The following is a 19,854-nucleotide window of genomic DNA, read 5'->3' as shown; positions in this document are numbered from 1 at the left end:
GTTTCCTTCATGACGCACACACACACGCACACACTCACGCGGTGTGTTTTTCTGGCTCAAAGTTTCTCCAGCCTTTTTCGTGGTGACCCTTTTTTCCCGATCGCCTCTTTACCTTGGTTGCGTATTCTGACTGGATCGTCGCCGCGAGACACAAAAAAAAACACACCAACAAGACACACACGCGCGCACACGAACCTCCAATTCGGACGAACAGAAATGGGATGATGTCAATAGTAAAGTGAATATTACCTTCTTTTCATACAACAGAAAAACACATACAATTTATAGCAATAAAACACACACACAAACGGTGAGCACACTAGAGAACACCGGGATGCAACCCCGGATGCACTTTCTCGGTGCGTTCACTTCCTTCCGTTTTCTTTTTGCTTTATCACAGTCACTCTCATCACACGAAGGAAATGTATGCGGTGAAAACTCCCTCTGCGTACGTCCTACCCGTTCGCGTGGTTCAAGAAAAATAACGCGAGAAAAAGACAGGACCAGACGTCGGACCCGATCGTCGCTGGCGTACGTTTTCTTCTTGGTGCGCTTGCTATTTTGCCTGCTCCGCGGGTACGTGTACGTACACGGTCACGTGCGGTAGTGTTGGTGCAACGTGCGTGCAGCAAGTTTCGTTAAAAACCCACACAGGAAGAACGATGACATTTAACGAAACTAGGATGTCAGTTGTGCTGTCAGATGAAATTTCGAGGTTTTTTTTCGTTGTGGGAAATTCGGTTGAGTTTTCCACTGGTTTTGATTCGGAAAAGTTGCAAAAAATGAACTAAAAATGTTTAGGAAGATAATATGCGCGTCTGAAACAACTAGAAGCAGTTTACTTAGAGAAGTTTGGGATTAATCGTGATCTTGCACTATGAGATACAGGGATTTTCTTTCGCTTGGAACGAGCGGAATTCTCAATATTCTAAACCTTTTTTGTTTAAAGCTAAAACATCTCGAAACGATCTAGGATGCAATTGAACATTTATTTGTAAGCCAACGTGAACAGAGAACTCCGAAAAGGACACGCTTAACACTTCCAGCATTGTCCCTAGTGCACTGAACCTTATCATTTACCACCACCTTCACACGTCTTGCGAATCTTGCGCCCTATCCAATCATACTCCTGGCTATCGTCGAGCTCCGAATCTTCCGAACTGTTGTCCGAATCGGAATCATCATCATCGTAATTGTACGAACCCATACCGGGCAGTATTCCGATGACTCGCATACCCGTATTGTGCACCTTCGGTTTGCTGTCTGCGTTGTCCTTGGGCGGTTCTTTCTGTGGCGTGGTGTTCGTTGGCTCGCTACTCGCTGGTTCTCCGTTGACGGGTTTGGTAGGAGAAGCACCAGCAATCAGCTTCTCAGTAGGTTCAGTTTCAGCTTCGAGCTTACGCTTACGTACAACCCCGGCCAGAATTTGCTTCTGACTCAAACGTGTACTGGTGATTGGGGTTTTGGTCGCTTTGGGTTTAGAAACTTGCTGTTGAATTTGCTGAAAAGAGAGTCGTGATTTAGAGTCTCTGTTTAGAGGTCGAATGAAGTGTGCCTCACCTCGTCTAACCGTTTTTCCTGTAGCGTGGCCACCTTTGCGCGAAACTCGTTCAATTCTTGCTGCTCTTCCAGGTGCGCTTGCCGCTCTGCTTGCATACGATTCTTGTCTACCAAATCTAGAAATTCCACCTCATCATCGTCTAGGCCTTTGATCATGTTCTCTGTTGGATTGGGGAATCGGAAAGATACACAATCGGTTAACAGGATCAGCAATCCTATGGGCTGTGTCCTATACGTACTGAGCTTATGTGCCTCCTCGAACTCGCTGTCCTTTTTTTGTTTCTGCTCTTGCAGCCGTTCGTACAGCGATCGGCCATCGTACTCTTCTTCCGGAGCCTCTGTATTGGGAAAACAAACTCAAAGCAGTTAAATTTGTGCCACAAAAAATACTTCCCACAATATCACCTACCTATTGGCTGATCTGCAGTTCGCACTTTTTCCCATTCTTCCTGTCGTATGCGACGAGCCTCAGCGAGTTCCGTTTCCGTTACGAACCCACTCGCCATACTGAATGCACGAAAAGGGATATCTAAAGAGGAATGGAGGCAGAGGTACTTAACAAAAGGGGCTTTTAAATTATTACCAGGAAAATAGCGCAGAGCTTGAAGCAAACACAGAAAAGATTCAGGATAAAATCGATTTGTTTACGGTCTTCCCCAAGTACCGAAACCTGTCTGAAAGTGACAGCTGTGTGGAAATGTCAAACAAAACATTATTAAGATGCCTTGTATGTTTTTTATTTAGCCATTAATTTACAAAACACTTTTCAAAAAATACGCATTCCATTTTTATGTAAATTTATTGAATTTGTTTGATGATAAACTTGTCCACAAAACAGTCAACCAAATATTGCTATTTGGGAACAAACGGTTGCTCAATGTCAACCTGACAGCAGCTCTGTATCCGTTTCACTCCAACACTCACAACGAGAGCTATCGGCCTCGTTCTCCCCAACAGGGTTGCTTTCCTTGACTGCAACGAAAACAATTCCCCCGTTCCGCCGTGCTATTCCGCATTCTCTACCCCTTCGCTACACACAACACAGCCCACTATTCCATTCCGTCATTGTTGATTGCTCCACACAACACTAAAATCATCATCCTCCATCAGTTGTGCGCGAGTGAAGTGAAACGGTTGTTTTTTCGGTCCACCTGTATCGATAAATTCCCCACAAACGTGAACGTGTTGCTGCTGGACACGGGTTGTGAAGTGCAAAAATTCCTGTCACCATGATACTCCAGCAAAACCAGCTCGAACATGGTGTCCGTGTTAAAGTGGGGCACCATTTTGGGACGGTGCGCTACGTGGGCGAGGTAAGAGCTCAGGGCCCGATGAAGCAACACGGAGCGCAGATGGTGCTAAAATGTCCGCCTGTTTTCCTTTCTGTGCAGGTTCCCAACACGGAGGGCGAATGGATCGGTATCGAATGGGATGATCCCGAGCGGGGCAAACATTCGGGCACGGTCAACGGTGTGCAGTACTTTCAGACAAGGTAAATAGTCGGGTGTGTGTGTGACTCATCATCATGTCACCCATCGACCCGTAACCATTGACGACGCGGATCGATCGAGCGTAAACAATCATACAACCGTTTGTGGATCTCGGGTTTCAGATCACCGACGGCCGGGTCGATGATACGCAGCGAGAAGCTCACCAAATTCCAAACCCTCGAACAAGCCATCACAGAGAAGTACACCATGACGGCCGATACGCTGCGGCTCGATTCCGAGATGATCCGTGCGGTGCAGAAGCAGCTGCACGCACCGCTGTTCGAGATTGTGGGCATGGAGAAGGTCGGTGGGAAGCAGAGCAACTTGCAGCGGCTGGTGGACGTTTCGTTGCGAAACTGTCCAGTGAATGCGGCCGGAGATTTGGCCAGCTTTGTGAATCTACAAATGCTCGACGTGTCCGGGACGCTCCTGTGCAACTGGACCGTTGTTGGGGACATTGCGGAGCAGATACCGAGCCTGCAGGAGCTGAATTTATCGTGAGTGAATGGCGTGTCCATCCTCGCAGTCGGAAAAAGAAGCTAATTGCGGGTCTCTTTCCAGGAACAACCGTTTCACCGATCCGTACGAGGAACAGATCAGTATGTTGGCACAGAAATTCCAAAACATTCGCAAAATCATTCTCAAAAGCTGCACGATCCGTTCGTGGAGCGAGCTGGTCCGGCTCGCACGGATGTGGCCCGCCGTACAGTATCTTTCCCTCGAGCAGAACGAAATCGAGTACATCGAGGACGAGGCGCCCTACATTGTGGCGCTCAGCCGGCTTAAGATTCTGGATCTGCAAAACAATGCGGTGAGCGATGTGGAATCGATCCGCCATCTGGGTAAGCTGCCCGCGCTCGAGGAGCTACTGCTGAACGGGAACGGTATCCGCGAGGTTCGCTTCCCGGACTGTCCGCACAACGAAAAGGTGGACCTGTTCCGGCAGCTGCGCACGCTCTACCTGCGGGACAATCCGCTCCAGGACCAGTGCAGCACGTTCAACGAACTGGACAAATTGGCCCAGCTGGAGGTCGTCACGCTCGATCCCGATCCGTCCGTAAGCTACGAGGAAACGGTGGCCCGTATTGTCGGATCGATCGGCAGTTTGCGCATGTTCAATAGGGCCACGATCAGCGAAAAACTGCGCCGCGATTCCGAGTGCGACATGTGGAAACTGTACGCGAACCAGTGGGCGGAAGTACGCAACGATGCGCAGCGGCTGAAGGCGTTCTTCAAGTCGCATCGCATGTATCCGCGCGTGATGGAGCGTAAGTGACGAAAGCCGACCGAATACCGATCAGTGCGACGATCAATAAAACATCACCTATACTACGTTCTCTTTTCGCAGGGTTGGGCAGTCCGGAGCAGTTTCTGCCCGATACGCGCAAGGTCACGAACATGATCCATCTGCAGCTGCTGAACGAAAAGACGGCCGAGCTGCGGGAGAAGAAGGTGCCGAAGCGCATCAACCTGCACACGCTGCAGAACTTGATCGTGAAGCTGTTCGGGCTGCCGGACTGTACGTTCTCGCTACGGTTGTACCTGTTGGATCGGAAGCGCAAGGTGCGGATACCGCTGGAGAACCATGGCAAAAGTTTGGACTTTTACTCCGTCGAGGATAACGATACGATCGTGTTCGAATGAAGGGCCGGGATGATGGTGTGAAGGTCGCGTGTTAGGGCATGATGCAACCTATAGCCGCAACACCGTGCGCGGCGGCGGTGGTTTTAATCTGTGTTTTTTTTATATATATTTGTACCCTGCTCTCGTCACGTTTAATCCCCGTTTGTTAAACACTCACTCAACATAGGCTTTCTGCTGTGCGTTTGCCAGAATGCCATTACTTTTACAACGTAGTCTCGCAAAGCAAGTGTTTTTTTTGTATTCAAAAGATTTATTGTTTAACTCTAATAAACAAAAGAAGTACATGCATACACACACACAGCGGCACACAGTGCAATGTGTCTGTTAAAATACGCAAGTAAGCCTTTTGCCTTTTGCGATCGGGAAAGAAAGAGAACAAAAGGAGCATTTGAACATTTAGTAGGAAGTTAACGTTGACAACTTGATTAGGGATTGAAGTGGCCTTCTAAGAGGAGAAGTGCTAAGAGTCAACACTAACTCCATCCGTACGATATACCCTAGCCAACCCATTCGTCCGGATTTGACGCTCCAGACTACTCTTGGCTCGCCATATAACAGCGGCCTAGCCAGGAAGAAATGGTTGAATGATCAAAGCCGTACGAGTCATATCAGAAGAACGGAGTACAATAACCTGGTAGAACCATGGGTCTGGACTGTTGGGAAGCAACTGGCAACATTCTACAAGATCTCCAGGATGGAAACGCTACATGGGCGTAGTCCTGAACGGAGGTGACATTGCGAGAACACATCATCAAGCTGCCATGGGTTAGTAGCAAAGCTGCCGAAGATGGATCCAAGAAGATCTGATGCTATCATTCATCGGCTGATTGAAGAGTTGATACCAACAAAAACTGCTACAGAGGACTATGATCCCGGATCAGAAGACTATGAATGGACAGTGCTAGCTTCCGAACCATCAAGGTTCTGAATGTTGTCTACTTGATCCTGCAATCTCTTAACGTTTTAAGGACCATCTGCACGAGGCCCAAAGTATTGCCCAATTGAGAACTCCCGTGATCCTGAGACGTTAGACGAGCTGTGGCAACTTATTTCTGGAGACGATCGTAACTGTGGAGATAGCTCAAGTTTTCTGTGGAACAGACACTTTTTTTTCGTTTATTTATAGAGGCTTTGGGTCTTTGAGACTTCATTCGCCTCTTTCCTGTCTATTGTTACATATGTGTGGTAAACACTATGGCTTAACTTTTGCTTAACTATCATTCTTTTTGTAATATGGAAACTATTATGCTATAAATTTATAGTACTCGGTACAGGTTGCTGATGTGTAAAAATCGGATGAGGCGGCTGTTGCTTGTCGGGAGACAGTATGATGGCTAGGTCGGTATCTAGTTGGCAGGTGGTTCGGTGTGTAGTGTATCCATGGCAATCGGTAAGGATGTGGCGGACAGTAATGTCGACGCCACAGAAGCTGCAAAGTGGAGGACTGGATCTTTCGAGCAGGTAGGAGTGGGTCAGGCGGGTGTGACCAATGCGAAGCCGGGAAAGGACTCGTTGGATGTGGCTGGAATCGGGATCGTCCCAGGGTGCGGTGTTGTGGTTGATGGAGCGGAGTTTTGTGGAGCGGTCTAGGTTGTGCCAGGCGGTGTTCCAGTGTTGAGTGACTATTGCGTTAGTGAAGCGGATGGCGTCACGGCGCGAAAGAGAGCTGTGCGGTTCGGCCGGACGGAGCCGACCTTTGTTGGCAAGACGGTCGGCTTTCTCGTTTCCGTCGATTCCGGAATGGCCCGGAATCCAACAGAGGACTATTTCAGGAGATGGAAGGATGTCATCTAGGAGCTGAATGTGTGGGTCTTTTGAGTAACCGTGTTGAAGGGCTGCCAGAACACTAGCGCTGTCGGTGAAGATGACGTTCGGAATGTCGATCCGAAGTCCTTCATCGGCGGCAAGACGGATGGCTATTGCTTCGGCTGAAAAGATAGAGGTGTGGTTAGGGAGCTTGATGGCGCAATTTTCGAGGCTGGAATGGATCCCACAGCCGGCTGAATCCCGATTAACGGAGCCGTCTGTGTAGATGTGGTAATGGTGCTGGTATTTGGTCCGGATCAGGTGCGTAAAGGTGGTATTGGCGAAGTGGCTGCTTTTTTCGGTTCCCCGGAGAGTTTGTTTCAGTTCCCAGTCTATGGCAGAAGTGCTATGGTACCAGGGACGTGTTCCCCGGCGGCTGGATTGGATGATCGGAGGAAGCTGGTGGTTGGTGAGTTGTTGCAGGTCGGAGTTAGCTCTGGTAATGAGGGCAGTTGCGTCGATTCCTTTCTCAAGGATCCGAGCTGCAGCTGCCACGAGTCTGTTGGTGATGATGTGCTGAAATGGAAGAAAACCGCTTTCGCAGAGGAGGGAAACAATCGGACTGGTGACAAATGCACCAGTAGCGTAGCGGATGGCTGTATGATAGACGGGTGCTACTCTCTTCTCGAAGGTTGCTCGCTCGTGGAACAGACATTGTGATATGATCGGAGATGGCAGCCTTGGACCAGGATTTGGCCGCCCGGACATGATCATGTTCGGACGATGGACAGCAAACTTCGCATCACCCAAAAATCGTTCGTTTATCATTGTGAATTTTATTTCAGCATTTCGTCCGCATCAATCCCTCGCACTTCGCGTCATAATGTTTCTCGTTTAATACTTTTTTCCATATTATCGCATATACCTTGTTAACTAATAACAGTATTTTTTTTCTTCCATTTTCTTGCTCGCTTTTCTATGTTATGCTGCTCTGGCTGCTTGCTTTCCGTTTCGCAGTGGTTTCTTTCGTTTCTGTCCTTTTTACTGGTTTATAATATCATTGTGTGTCGTTTGCTGAGCCCGGCCTGCGCCACGATGATGATGAGACGGGTGTATGAGCTATGGGGTGCTGTACTTCGCGTCACATGGCTGTTGCACGTTTAAAATGCACATAGTAGCGGAAGAAGGTTAGATTCTTCTTGTAAAAGTGTAACGCATCCGGATCGCCGGATCCAGCCTGCAGGGCGCGCACACACTCACACGATAGGAATGAATATCATATCGACTCCCTTCAGCGGTGTCTAGCGGGGGATTGCACATCATCATGTCGCCTTAGCTTAGCTACACTTCTCTCTCTCTCTAGCATCAGAAGGAAAAACTTAACAAACATCGTACTTTGGCCATAGCAAAGTCATCGTTATTTTTACAGCGTGTGTGTTTTATATTCTATTCCTCTATCGCGTTTTGTTTTTCATTCGTCTTCTTCGGGCTTCTTGCCTTCTCTTTGCAACAGCGCACGGAGTGGATTGCTGTAACAGAAAACAGAAGCAGTCCGTTGTAACAGCGAGACACAAAACACACGGTTAATCATTACGCACTGGCTCGTACAACTTTTTTTTTTACCGAAGCTTCTTCCCTCTAAACCGATAGCTCATTTAGTTTACCTTTCGTTTTTCTGCCATGTTTGCTACGGGCTCGCATTTGTATTAGTTATGTGTGTTTTTGCTTTTTGTTTATTCCATGTGAAGCTCTAGTACTTTTCCAAAAAACTTCGGAAAAAATAAATATCAAAAAATTTAACAAATGAAAAAGTATAGAAAAAAAAGAAAAACTCAAAACAAAACATGAGAGATATAAAAATTTGCACAAAAAGACGATAACAAAGATAAAAAACATAAAACATAAAAGAAAAGATGAAAAACAATCCAACAAAAAAAAGCAAATCACTCTACTTCACCTCGTAATTTTCCTATCTCTTCTTTGTTTTCTTCTGAAAGCGCTTTGTATCGGTTTCTTTGTTTGTTTGTGTGTGTGTGTTTTTCCGGGCATTAGTAGCTTTTAGCCTGTTGCTTTGTTCTCCTTTCTTCTTCCTTCCTCCCCTGTTCACTACACTTATTACGCGTTGGCTTTCCGCACTTTAATATCAATAGTTTTACATGAGTATATGCATATATTTATATATGTTTGCGTGTGTGAGTGTGTGTGTGTTTTAGTATGTGGAAATGAGGGGTGAAGGAGAGGAAAACTGGTTACACTTTTCCTGTTGTTTCCTTTCGTTTTCTCCTCCTGTTTTGTTGCATGAGCTTATACGTATATCCTTTCTCTCTTACGCCTTTTTGGGGTGAGTGAAAGAATGTTTCGTTTTCGTTTTCTTTTTTTTCTTTCGCTTAGTATGAATGACTGTGTTGCTTTAGTATTTACGGTGACAGCTCGGTTTTCTAGGTGGTTTGTTGCTTTTACTAGTGATTAGTGATGCCTTGGTTCCGATGCGGTGAGTGACCTGTGGCGTGTTAGATTTTGTGAATGAATTTTCATCCAGCTTGCCCTAATCCTTGCTTCTGCCTGCCTTTTATTCACTTTTCCTCCTATAGTTAGATAGCTTTTTGTATGTGTGTGTGTTTCGTAAAGTTTTATTATACATAGATGCTTGTTTTCTAGTTTTCCTTTTCTTTGTTTTTATACATAAGACATACACTTTCTCCTCCGGGACTTAGGATTAAGTTTCATTTACCTTTTTGTCGTGTGAGTGTGTGTCTGTATTATGCTTGCCTGATTATATGCGAACAGCCAGCTTAGATTGATTTATTCCATTTTCCTTTTATCGTTCATTGGTTTACTATTTCCTTGTTTTTTTTCTTTTATGGTCTAGCTTTGGCGCTCTCCTAGTTCCCTTTCCGCAAAAACCATATATCGAGTTGAAGAAATGCTACAAATATCAGGGGGTGGTTTACGGTTCATTTCGTTTTGAATATGTGTTGATTACAAGTGTGTTTAAAGTTCTGTTTTCACTTCTTTGTTTTCCCTTTTTTTAGCTGTTGTGTTTTCTGCTATGGAAAACCCCGGCTGTTCCCCTATTTGCCCGTCTGATTGCGTCGCTGCTGCATCCTTGTTCGGTTTTCTTAGTACGTTGATTTGTACGTACAGTGTGTCTGTCTGTTTGTGTGATTAGTTAGGTATTTGGTATATAAATAATTATCAACGGTTATGTACATCGTACGAAGCTTTCTTTTCTACTAACTTAGCTTGCTCCTTTCGTTTTGTTTTTCTTCTCCCGGTAATGAAGCTTTTCCATCTCCGTTTTTCTTCCTTTCTACGCCTTACACCTATCAAGCAGCGTGTTTTCTATCTTCTTAAATATATATAAGTATATAATCTGCTTTGTTTTGCTTCGTTTTTGTGTCTTTTTCTGCCTTTCTGTCCTCATAAGACCTGTCGTGTTGCGTGTCGGATTTTTCTAAGATTGCTCTGCCATACTCTGCACACACACTTATGTGTGTTTCTTTGCGATAGTTTTGCTCGATTTGCTTTCCATAATGTAGCTTCTCGTTAGCAGTGATCAGAAACCAGCTTACGACCGAGTATACAGTATATCAAATAACAGTCGCGATTTCCGATCCTGACCCGAACGTACCGTGTATAATCGCCATCTTTACTGCTGCTAGTCGTATTAGTGTGCCATAATTATGGGCATGCCATGTTTGATGGGTTTGAGAGGAGCTGTGCCAGGTGGATGCAGTTACCCTGGCCGATACTATCAGAGTGGGGACAGTTGCAAATCATACTATTGCTCACCGCGCTCAGTTTCGGGAATAAAAGCGAAGCTCTCTGTTGCGTTCTAAATGCAGGCCTTTTTTTTACAAAAGATGGGCGAAAGACGGGATCTCAAAATCATGTGAAGCACCCAGGACAGCTCTGGTTCATTGGTTGGTAGAGTATGGAGTGTTAGTGCCCGGGGAAAGTTTCGTTTCACTCCACGTAACATTACGGCTGGTTCAAGCAACACAATTTCGGAGGCAATCTTACTAAACCACGGAGCGTTCCCGATTGACCGATGGTGCCCTACTAATCCGATCCGCTTCGTCCTCTACTATTTCTTATCACTCATCAGTCGATTAGTTAGCCGTATAGCAGTCACTCGTTCACACTAATACAAACGATGCTACGGTTAGACGCAATAAATGCTGTAAATGATTACGGACGAATCAAAGGCGCTGGATGACACGCTACAAACCCGCTACAAACAACGTTTCCTATCGCTTGCTACTGCCGAGTTGTGAATGGTTCGTTTGCTTTTTTGTTTGTTTCTTGTTGCGTTCCTTATAGTTGATAGTTTTATACACAAATGTACACACCCATAAACGGAATCGCGCCATCTGGTGAGTGGATGCGTTACTACAACCAATGCCGCCGCTCGATGGCGATCGATCTAAAACAACTCACTAAAAAACATTAGCCAATCGATTGGACGACGGTGGCCCTAACGAGAAACGGTTAGCCAACTACTTGCTCTAAAGCTTGCGATTGTGCGAAAAACTCAAAAAAGAAAATAATTTAAGTAAAAAGAAAACCAAGCTCTAGCGATAATTGTACACAGCTTTTACCGGTTAGTAAATTTTTGCTTTCCGAACTTCTCTCTCTCTTTCTCTCTCTTTAACGATTTGGAGCAGCACAACTCTCATCCCGCCTGCCAATTGTTAACTAAGTTCGTCTAATGTAACAGTTTGTTTAACAGCCCAATTTTGTGTTTGTTTGTATGTGTGCCGAATGAATCGAATGACACAATTTGATAATGCATGGTTTTGCGTAAATGTTGCTGTCCCTTTCCCTTTTTGCTTGCTTGTCCCTGGTAGCATCCATTACATAGGTGCCTAGTACTTGCAATTTGCTTAATTTTAGTTTTCATCTGCTTTTTTTTGTTTGTTTGTTTCTCCTCACACATCATACACACACGTACATCTTGCCTTTTGTATGTGGATGTGGTACCTTTCAGCATTAATGTTTTTCAGACCCATACCATTTTCTTTGCGTCGAAAGAACAACAATGACATTCCGTGTGTTAGTGTGTGTGTGTGTTTTTTTTTCTCTCGAGGTGTGTTAGTGTATTTCTGTGAGCGAGTGTGGTTTGTGAGTTTTTTCTTTTTAAATTTTGTGAGGTTGTGTGTTGTGTGGTTACTGAGAAAGCGTTAAGGTGACATTTATAGCAAAACACTGGGAGCGAATAGTAGCGTTCTCCTGGATCTACGACCGGCACTAGAGAACAGACAATTCTAACAGCTGATTTGCTGATTGTACAAACAAGCATTTGCTAGCTGGGTTGTGGTAGCGTTAGTATACTAAATCGATCCCCTTGCCCGATGCCCGATCAGCACACGGACCGCACCCCGTTGTACTTATAGCGATAGGGGCATATACTGAGAGGGGGAAATAGTGGGGGGGGGTGAGGATGTTGGGATCTGTTCAATTTCAGAAAACTTTGGCACTCAGGTCGAAAACGGTCCGGTGAGCAGCGTGAGCTCGGGACCGAACGGACAAACAGAGTCCCGGTCCCCAATCCGGTGATCGACTTAAGCTGAATCGAAACTCAGACGACCGACACAAAGTAATAAACTGATGATAGTCTATGTATGAGATAAATGTGTTTTCTTTTTGTGATAAAATTCGTACATCACATCAAAACCCTTCACCATTTGCACCAAGATGCCTTAGAAGCATGTTCGGTTGCACTATCTGTCAAAACTGAGACTGAGTCACCCTGTTTTGCGTTTATACTGTGTGGATTGATTACTTAACGAGGAAGTGTTAGTAGTTGTCTTTGTCCCGGGGGTTTGTTGCTTCTCTCTCTCTCTCTCTCTCTCGATGCGATGATCGTACCCGGCGGGTGTGTTGGCGTCGGAACTACCACACACACACTCACAACGCTTTCCGTACGACGCTTTTGCGACCGGCACGTTTTGCGTTCCGAGTAGTATTGGCTCGTTTTCGTGCATGTTTGCCTCCCTTTTCAAGTAATGGCGCTTGCATTATTATTGATCAACTTTCATTCATTGTATCATCCCTGACGGCTAGAATATCTCTGAATTACCGCGAATAAAGAACGTTTTGTTTTACCATTCTCCTTTCCCTGCTGATTAGATTCTCCTTTTTTGTTGTTGTTGTTGCATTGGCATTTGCGAGTTGCGTGTGTTGTGTGAATTGTGTGATTTAAGTGGCAAGCGTTTGAAGGGAAGAAAACAAGAAACGTAAAATAGCGTGCGATTAAGTAGCAAATGAAACTATGAGGTTATGCAGCTCAGAGTAAGGGTCAAACAAGGCGTAACATATCTTATCATGCGAGCGTAAGCTTAATCAGTTCGTTCATTGGAAGTTCTGTCCTAGCGATAACTATTGTTGGAGATCAATTGCGCCCTGGTTGTATGTACATGATGGTAACGGCAGTGAACTATTCGGTAAACCTAACCAGGACCAAAGCTACTGGTAGAAATTTGTTTTAGGCAAACGATAAAGAGATATCCAATCAAAAATCTTGTGAAGAAGAGATATTTATACCCTGATCAAAGTGCTTTGGCTGGAACAGTATGTAACTGATTGATTTGTCTTAAAGCAGCGTCTCTTTTCCAACGTAAATGACATGCAGAGCTAACCAAATAAAAAAACATAAAGTGATGTGGAGTTTGCGTCGAATGTTGCCTCAAAAGCTGTCTCATTTAGCAGAACAAAAAGCACGTGCGAAAACTGTGGCGGCTAAGGACATGCCACACACGGGACGAAAAGCAGCAACAGTGGTGTGTGCGTTTTGTGCGTAAAGGGTGGATGCGGCGGTGGAACGTTGTGCAGAGGGAAGGGAGCAAAGAAGTAGTGGATCGTTCAAAAAGGAGACAATCACAATTTTGGAAACGGAAGAAACGAAAACGTACGATTATCGAGATCGTTCACTTCAGCTTATCAGCGGTAAGGTCGATCCCTTTTTCTGGTACTTCAGAATTATCCGGATCGCTAGCCGGCAGGGAAAGCAAATGCTATGCTTCTAAAAATATTAATGCTGTTGGTTTCGGCTCTAGGTTTGATTTCTTTGCTTCCACTACTAGAAAGGTGATGTCGTTCTTGTCGCGTGCCGCAAAACACTCCGCTATCAGTCGAGCGACGTCCTGGGGGGGAAAGGTGAGAAATAGAATAAAAGTGGGTTAAATCGATAAACTGTACGGCAGAGAGAGAGAGTGAGCATAAATGTATTGATCTTTAGAGCCTGAAAGTATGCAAAACATAATGCACGAAGATCTTGAAAAGGGGGACTGGCGCCTTTGAAAGCAGATTGCATATATTTAGGCGTGTAGAATTAATTTTTTGTTCATACATTGTCCAGAATAAGATACTTATAGCGAATAAATTCAACACTAAATAAAATTCTTAAATTCTTAAATTTTTCCTTGAAGTTGCGTAAAAGGTTTTTTGGCGCCTGAATGTATGCAAATCATACATCTTTATCTGCATCGAGCTATCAACGATTTAAAATTGACATTTCTGACCATGGCATGCTTAAATTAAACATTTACCAAATTAAAAACGCCTCAAAGTATGCAACGAGTTATTAACACGCTGAATAACGAAAGATTGGAACATGATATTGCCTACTTTCAGGCGTTTTGTATCATACTAAAAACAACTCAAGCACTGTAATTTTGTGTCTAGCTCCTGTCTGAATAGTCGTCGAACCTACCTGATGGTGCATTCCCTCCACCTTATTCCCGTCGACCTCCAGTATCAGCTGGCCCACCTCCAGTCCACCGGCATCGTACGCTGCTCCGTGTTCCTGCAAGCCGCCAAAATGACACATTTAAGTTCATCGAGCACTTCTCTCACCCTTTAGCGCGGTCACTTACGTGGATGTTGATGATGCGTGGCAGCGGATGCTTCGTGTTCGCACCGCCCTCGATGGCGATGCCGAGGATTGGTTTCGATTTTTTAACGGTTATATGAAGATTTCCTCTATGATCAGGTACTATATGTGGTGGTTGATCTTGATTCTGTTCCAGCGACGATCCGTTCTGGTCCAAAGGCAGCCGTTGCATTGACTGTGCGTTGGGCGGGGAGTGGTTTCAGATGGCAAAGGATGCAAGAAAGGAGCGGAATAGAGGGGAGTGGGAAGTCGAAGGAAAAGCGAAGATAGTTTCGTTAGAAAATAAAGCATTCGTCCCGGACAGCAGACAGAACACATTGATTTGTGCCATAATTGCATCGAAACGGATAAGCCATGTAACGGAAAGCCTTCCTGCTTATCAGAGAGTAATCACATTTTGTGGTATTTTTGTTGTTGCAGATATACGATAAAGAATTTTAAAACTGTTACAGATACGTGGGATGTTTGTAAAACGAAACTATAAACAAAGGAACTCCATACCGGTACGTGGTTGTGTATCGTGCTCTAAATACTTATATTAAATAAACAGATAGAATTGTGATAGGAATATGCTTTTAAGTACTAAATTTAATCACTAGAGTATACACATTTTTTTAAATTGTATGAAGCTGTTTAATGGAGTTATTATCGGTGTTAGCTACTCGATGCTACTATTACGCACTACTATACTGAGGATGGTAGATCTAAAAGCTGCAAGGTGTATTTAACGAATTCTTCTGTGATTTTTTAGTATACCGATGAGGCTTTTCTTATACTGTCTTTTACGTATTTTTTGATTATAATGACATATTTATTACTTCTACGGTCCAATGATATGAAGCGTTCGTATCAAACTACCGGTACACTTAACTCTGGTAAAGCTACTACGGTTACTACTACTGCAAGCCGTGATATCTGGTTACAGTGTTGGTGTCTGTCACTGACCGTGTACGTGTGTGTGTTTGTATGTATGTTTAGTGTAGCTCTGGGAAGTTTTATCAGTATTGCGTGTGTTTGTTGCCGGTTTTTTTGTGGGTGTTGTTGTAGCGCGTTCGCTGTCGATCGCTTCTTAGCTGCGAATTAATTAGCGATCGAGCAAATACATTTCACAACCTAGCAGAACTGCCAAAAAAACACACATATTGACATACAGCCACACACAGAAGACTTGAAACATGAACGATTTGCAATAATATTTTTCCTTGTCTAGAAAACGCACTGAATTACACTTAAATGGAGGTGCTCAGTGAAATGCTTCCTATGACGGCTCGCTAGCGCCTAAAGGTATGCAATTTGTTAAATTTAAAAAATATATAGTCAACTTTCGGACAGTTGAATCCAAAATCTCTGAATCCCACAAAAACCTGGAGATTGCATACCTTCAGGCGCTCTGAAACCAAAACACAAAACCACTCGAGCAGCGTTCAGGGAAGTATCTCACTTACACTTTAGCAACTTTTTTTTTCAATGAGAAACGGTAACAAAAACAAAACGAACAACACTGTGCGAACATTACTGTTAGGCTAACGCTTAGCTCAGCTAGCAACGAACAACGTTTACGCCACGCCGTACGGTAAAGTGAGTGAAAATAGCTTCTCCCAGCTAGCCAAACTGCTAACTGTAGCAGCTTGGCCGAGCGAACGAACCGAACGAAGACACACGGTTTGTGGGGGAGGTTACACAGTTACACGGAAATCACAGGTACAGCACAGCACATAGATTCAATTTACCTGATGTCGTCTGACACCCGGGTCGGTTCCTAACAGTGTTCCTGTTCCTGCCGTTCCGTCCTCATCATTCAAATCAAAACTTCTAGACAACTTTATCGACAGTTCCTAGAGCCGTCGTGTTGGTGTATTGGGTGGTGGTGGTGGTGGTGTGTAAATTGTAAACCCGAGGCCGGGGGCGAGTTTTGGTTTTTTTTTTCGATCGTTTTTTTTTGTTTGTCGTTATTTGCGACGCGAATGCGAAGTTTGGTTCAAGAGAAAGAAGAAGAAGAAAAGGTTGGAAAAAAGAAGAAAAGAATTGCACAAAAATGAAAACAAGTTTTTAAGGGTACGACTGCCAAACGCAAAAACAAAGCGGTGGCGTTTCTATTTGCAATACTCTTTTTCGTATAGTTGTTTTAGAAATAAATTACATAAATTGTATAAAATAAGTAAATAATACTGAAACTGCTCTCGTAAACTGTTAGCAGTAGCGAGGCAAACTAAAAGCAATGGAAACGAATAAATGAACAAAGTAAGGGAACCAACAAACAAACAGTGAACAGCTAACTGGCCACGGACAGTAACGTAAGCAGAGAGCAGAACATGAAAAGAAAGGAGAAAAGAAAACAAATACTATTACGAAAACAAACAATTTAAAACAAAATAATTGAAAGCAAATAACGAAATAACATAAAAGCAACAGAAGATAACAAAACAGAAGCAAACTACTTAAAAACTGCTATTCAATGATAGGCCATACATGTGCATTTTCTGTTAAGGCGCTTTATCAACTTTACTATTTCTTTGGTGTTGTTCTGTTTCTTTCAGTTTTTGACTTCTACTTTTATGTTTTACTTTGTTGCTGGTTTCTTTTACATTTTACTGCTCACTTTTACAGTGAGTTTGATTGTGCTATGCATGAGGGGTTAGCTTATAATTTTTGTTTTGTACACAATATACACTATTCAGCAGTTTGTAATGCAATGCTTCGCAGTAATTCGCTGCTTGGCACCTGCTCGGGGGGTTTTTTGTTTCGTTTCAATCCTTGATACTATAAGAAAGGTGCCCCATGCTTGCAAAAATGGTTAGTGCACAACAAAACACTTGGTGTTCTGGTACAAAATGGTGTTGAGAAGTTTCAGCGTTAGTGAGGACGGCCATATTTGGGGGAAAAAAGTGTCCGAATTCGGTGGGTAAACGAACAGAAGGGTGGTGGGTGGTAATAAAACAAATCCTGAGCGGGTGTTAGTTTCACGATTTGGTCCATTGAAAGTGTCCATTTGTATAAATATCGTTAATGCTCATTGGTTTTGAATAGGTCTCGCGACTCGTGTTGTTGGTGTGAGAGAGAGAGAGCAAGGTTAAGTACAAGTACTGCGCTGCCAAATTCTACTGCCGAGAATTAAAAAAAAAAAAAAACGGAAGAAAGTTACGAAACTCATGCAGTGTGCGAGTTAAAAAAGAGAAGTAAACGAAATCTACGTTCTATTCTAACTACACATTGAAATTGATTTAGTAAAAAGAGCCCATTTCATTCCTACAGCGAAAAGATAATGATGAATGAAATATTGTGTAAAAGAAGAGAAAACTGATCAGAAATTAAGAGATGATACGAGATAAAACAATCACACTCAAAAAACGTAGTTTCGATTTTAAAATTTTAGAGATATTATTTAAAACTATGAAAATTATACAGAAAAACATGAAAGTGACACAAACGATATGCAGACCTGTTTAAAAACATAGAAAATTGCCATACATACTTATAAAAATGGACACAATTCGTGCTTTTTTTTTGTTGGTAATACTGTTTTTAAGGAAGGTGCATCTAAATAAATGCAACCATTTAAGGCGCAAATGAAACGCAAGATTAAAATACACAGACAATACAAAGAATATGGAAAAAATGTTTCAGATTTTATGTGGTGTGGTTTTGCAAATATGAAGTCTTGCAAGATAAGTGCCAGTTCGATTTCGATCATAAAGAAGAAATTGAATTAAAGGGAAGAAAATAAATTTAAGAAACTAAATGTCAACTAAAACATAAGAAACGAGTAGGTATTTTAATAAAAACATTTAAAATGTTTAAAAAAGAATAGAAAACAAAAGAGAAAAATGAAAGTTTACAATAAGAGTAAAAAACAAATAAATGAAACTCTCATACGAAGAGTAAAAAAAAAAGCATCTAAATCGACAAATCATCAAAGTAAACATCATGATCAAAAATGGCACGAATTGGTGAATTTGAAGAGAGAGAGAGAGAGAGTTAGGAACAAAACAGGTAGAGAAACACAACCAGCTCGATGAGAGGAAACTCAAAAGAAAAACGAAAAGGAAACAAAAACCGGTAAAAGGATTTAGAAGAGTTAAAGTATTGTTAGAGGTTGCACTTACGAGAGGTCTTCCCCAGTACCAAGATTTGACTCGTTGCGTTAAACCACCTAAATGTGATCGTATTCCATCTAAGTAGCTTCCCTGTAAGTTGGCGGGCGAATTCATTAAAATCAAAGCAAACCGTAAACCACAGCGGAGTATGGTGGCGCGCAAGTGCAGTTTGGCAGTAACGAAACCCCCCTGCTATAAACCCGAGCTTCCGCGCCTAGTTGGGTTCGGACCCAAGTGACAGTTTTGTGACATGATCGCTTCCATCCGGTAGGATTGTTTGAGTAGTAGTTTTAGGAGTTGGGAAGAAAGAACAAAAAAACCTGCTTCCAAAAAAATAAATGTCTACTGGGAACTGGTTTCGTGCTATTCGTTTGTAGCCAAATAATATTGGGAAAGGAATTGTCCGTGATGAATATGTTCACTATCGACGGCTGCGAGCTAGACTGCTGGAACTATGGTTTAAAATTTTGGAACGTACTACCTGTAACTGTAATAGCATCAGATTCTTACAAAACAAGCCTATAATGCTTGCTGTAACGCTTAACATTAGACGTACTGTACGTAAGGATAACATGTTGAAATATAAGCCTAATAAGGTAAAGGTATTAAATTTGGAAAAAAAACGAGCTAAAGAGTATATCGATCTACTAAGAACGAACTCACTAGAATTGATTGCGATTGCGAGGAAATGGTTGACAGACTGCTTACGGATTATTCGTATAAACAACACTTGTCAATGAGAGAAGATGGCACCAATACACAACAAATGATAGGAAAGAGCACACACACGCACACTCAAACTAAAGCAGAGAGACAACTTACCTGATCCTTTGGAGGAGCATTTGGGGGAAAATAGAATATTAGTATTAATATGCTTCTTGGGTATACTCAGTATATCTGCATGTCTTAAACCGATGCTCATGTATTGATTATATTCATGTGGATAGTGTTGCTTGTATGGTGTGATATGTGTTTTCAAGTTGTAGACTGTTGTGTTTAGACCCTACTTACCGAGTCGTAATCTGCCCTAGATAGCTGAGTCTCGCTTCCTCTCCTGGGTCGTGTAGGATCATTGTAGTCCTGTTCGCCGGCAAGCGCACGTTATCAACCACGAGCACACACAGTCGAAAGACACAAAAAAACGGGGGAAAAAAGGGGGAAAAGAAAAACACGTACACAAGATGAGCAACATTGAGGTTAGGTACAGTCTTTGGTGGCAGAATCGTACTGCGAGACACCGTCCCGACAGAGAAGCGCATGATAAACTAAGAAAGATTTAAAAACAATACAACCAACAACGTGATGTGAAGATTGATTTGTGTGTGTGTGAGAGAGAGAGAGGGAAGATATCGGTTTTCGGGTTCAAGATAAGAAGGTGTAAGTTTTCGAGGGAGGGTGTCGTCGATATGGTCAAAACACGCTAGAG

General features: G+C 43.2%; 4 protein-coding genes across 20 annotated transcripts in view; 1 reads left to right on the top strand and 3 right to left on the bottom strand.

Moving 5' to 3' along the window:
• LOC118508143 overlaps positions 1-513 on the bottom strand; it is a 66,655-nt gene extending 66,142 nt beyond the window's left edge. For 2 of the 5 annotated variants that reach the window (XM_036047671.1, XM_036047678.1), the window contains exon 1: positions 250-513. The gene's annotated coding sequence lies outside the window, so the exon portion shown is untranslated. Of the gene's footprint in view, positions 1-112 lie in introns of all 5 variants that reach the window. The other 3 variants (XM_036047676.1, XM_036047679.1, XM_036047674.1) reach the window with 2 other exon arrangements.
• A 455-nt stretch (positions 514-968) lies between these two features.
• LOC118508142 (PSME3-interacting protein) lies at positions 969-2,231 on the bottom strand. The gene is made up of 4 exons (XM_036047668.1): positions 1,970-2,231; positions 1,800-1,898; positions 1,561-1,721; positions 969-1,501 (listed from the first exon to the last, which is right to left on the bottom strand). Exons 1-4 carry the CDS (start codon positions 2,064-2,066, stop codon positions 1,073-1,075), a joined length of 786 nt encoding a protein of 261 aa, XP_035903561.1. The 5' UTR covers positions 2,067-2,231; the 3' UTR covers positions 969-1,072.
• Positions 2,232-2,475: 244 nt separating this feature from the next.
• On the top strand, positions 2,476-5,031 carry LOC118508141 (tubulin-specific chaperone E). Its single transcript, XM_036047667.1, has 5 exons — positions 2,476-2,873; positions 2,952-3,052; positions 3,173-3,547; positions 3,612-4,318; positions 4,399-5,031. The coding sequence occupies exons 1-5, from the start codon at positions 2,790-2,792 to the stop codon at positions 4,692-4,694; spliced, it is 1,563 nt and encodes a 520-aa protein (XP_035903560.1). The 5' UTR covers positions 2,476-2,789; the 3' UTR covers positions 4,695-5,031.
• A 2,454-nt stretch (positions 5,032-7,485) lies between these two features.
• Positions 7,486-19,854, bottom strand: part of LOC118508138 (whirlin) — an 86,393-nt gene continuing 74,024 nt past the window's right edge. For 3 of the 13 annotated variants that reach the window (XM_036047654.1, XM_036047664.1, XM_036047665.1), the window contains exons 15-20: positions 19,440-19,508; positions 19,251-19,256; positions 18,438-18,518; positions 14,318-14,509; positions 14,155-14,247; positions 7,486-13,585 (exon numbers count right to left, since the gene is read on the bottom strand). In XM_036047654.1, the coding sequence (XP_035903547.1) occupies positions 13,457-13,585; positions 14,155-14,247; positions 14,318-14,509; positions 18,438-18,518; positions 19,251-19,256; positions 19,440-19,508 (570 nt within the window). In that variant the 3' untranslated portion in view covers positions 7,486-13,456. Of the gene's footprint in view, positions 13,586-14,154; positions 14,248-14,317; positions 14,510-16,064; positions 16,611-18,437; positions 18,519-19,250; positions 19,257-19,439; positions 19,509-19,854 lie in introns of those variants that run through there. The other 10 variants (XM_036047652.1, XM_036047653.1, XM_036047655.1 and 7 more) reach the window with 6 other exon arrangements.

The sequence above is a fragment of the Anopheles stephensi genome, chromosome 2 (assembly GCF_013141755.1).
Source record: "Anopheles stephensi strain Indian chromosome 2, UCI_ANSTEP_V1.0, whole genome shotgun sequence".
NCBI lineage: Eukaryota > Metazoa > Arthropoda > Insecta > Diptera > Culicidae > Anopheles > Anopheles stephensi.
This window is presented reverse-complemented; position numbering and strand designations above follow the sequence as displayed.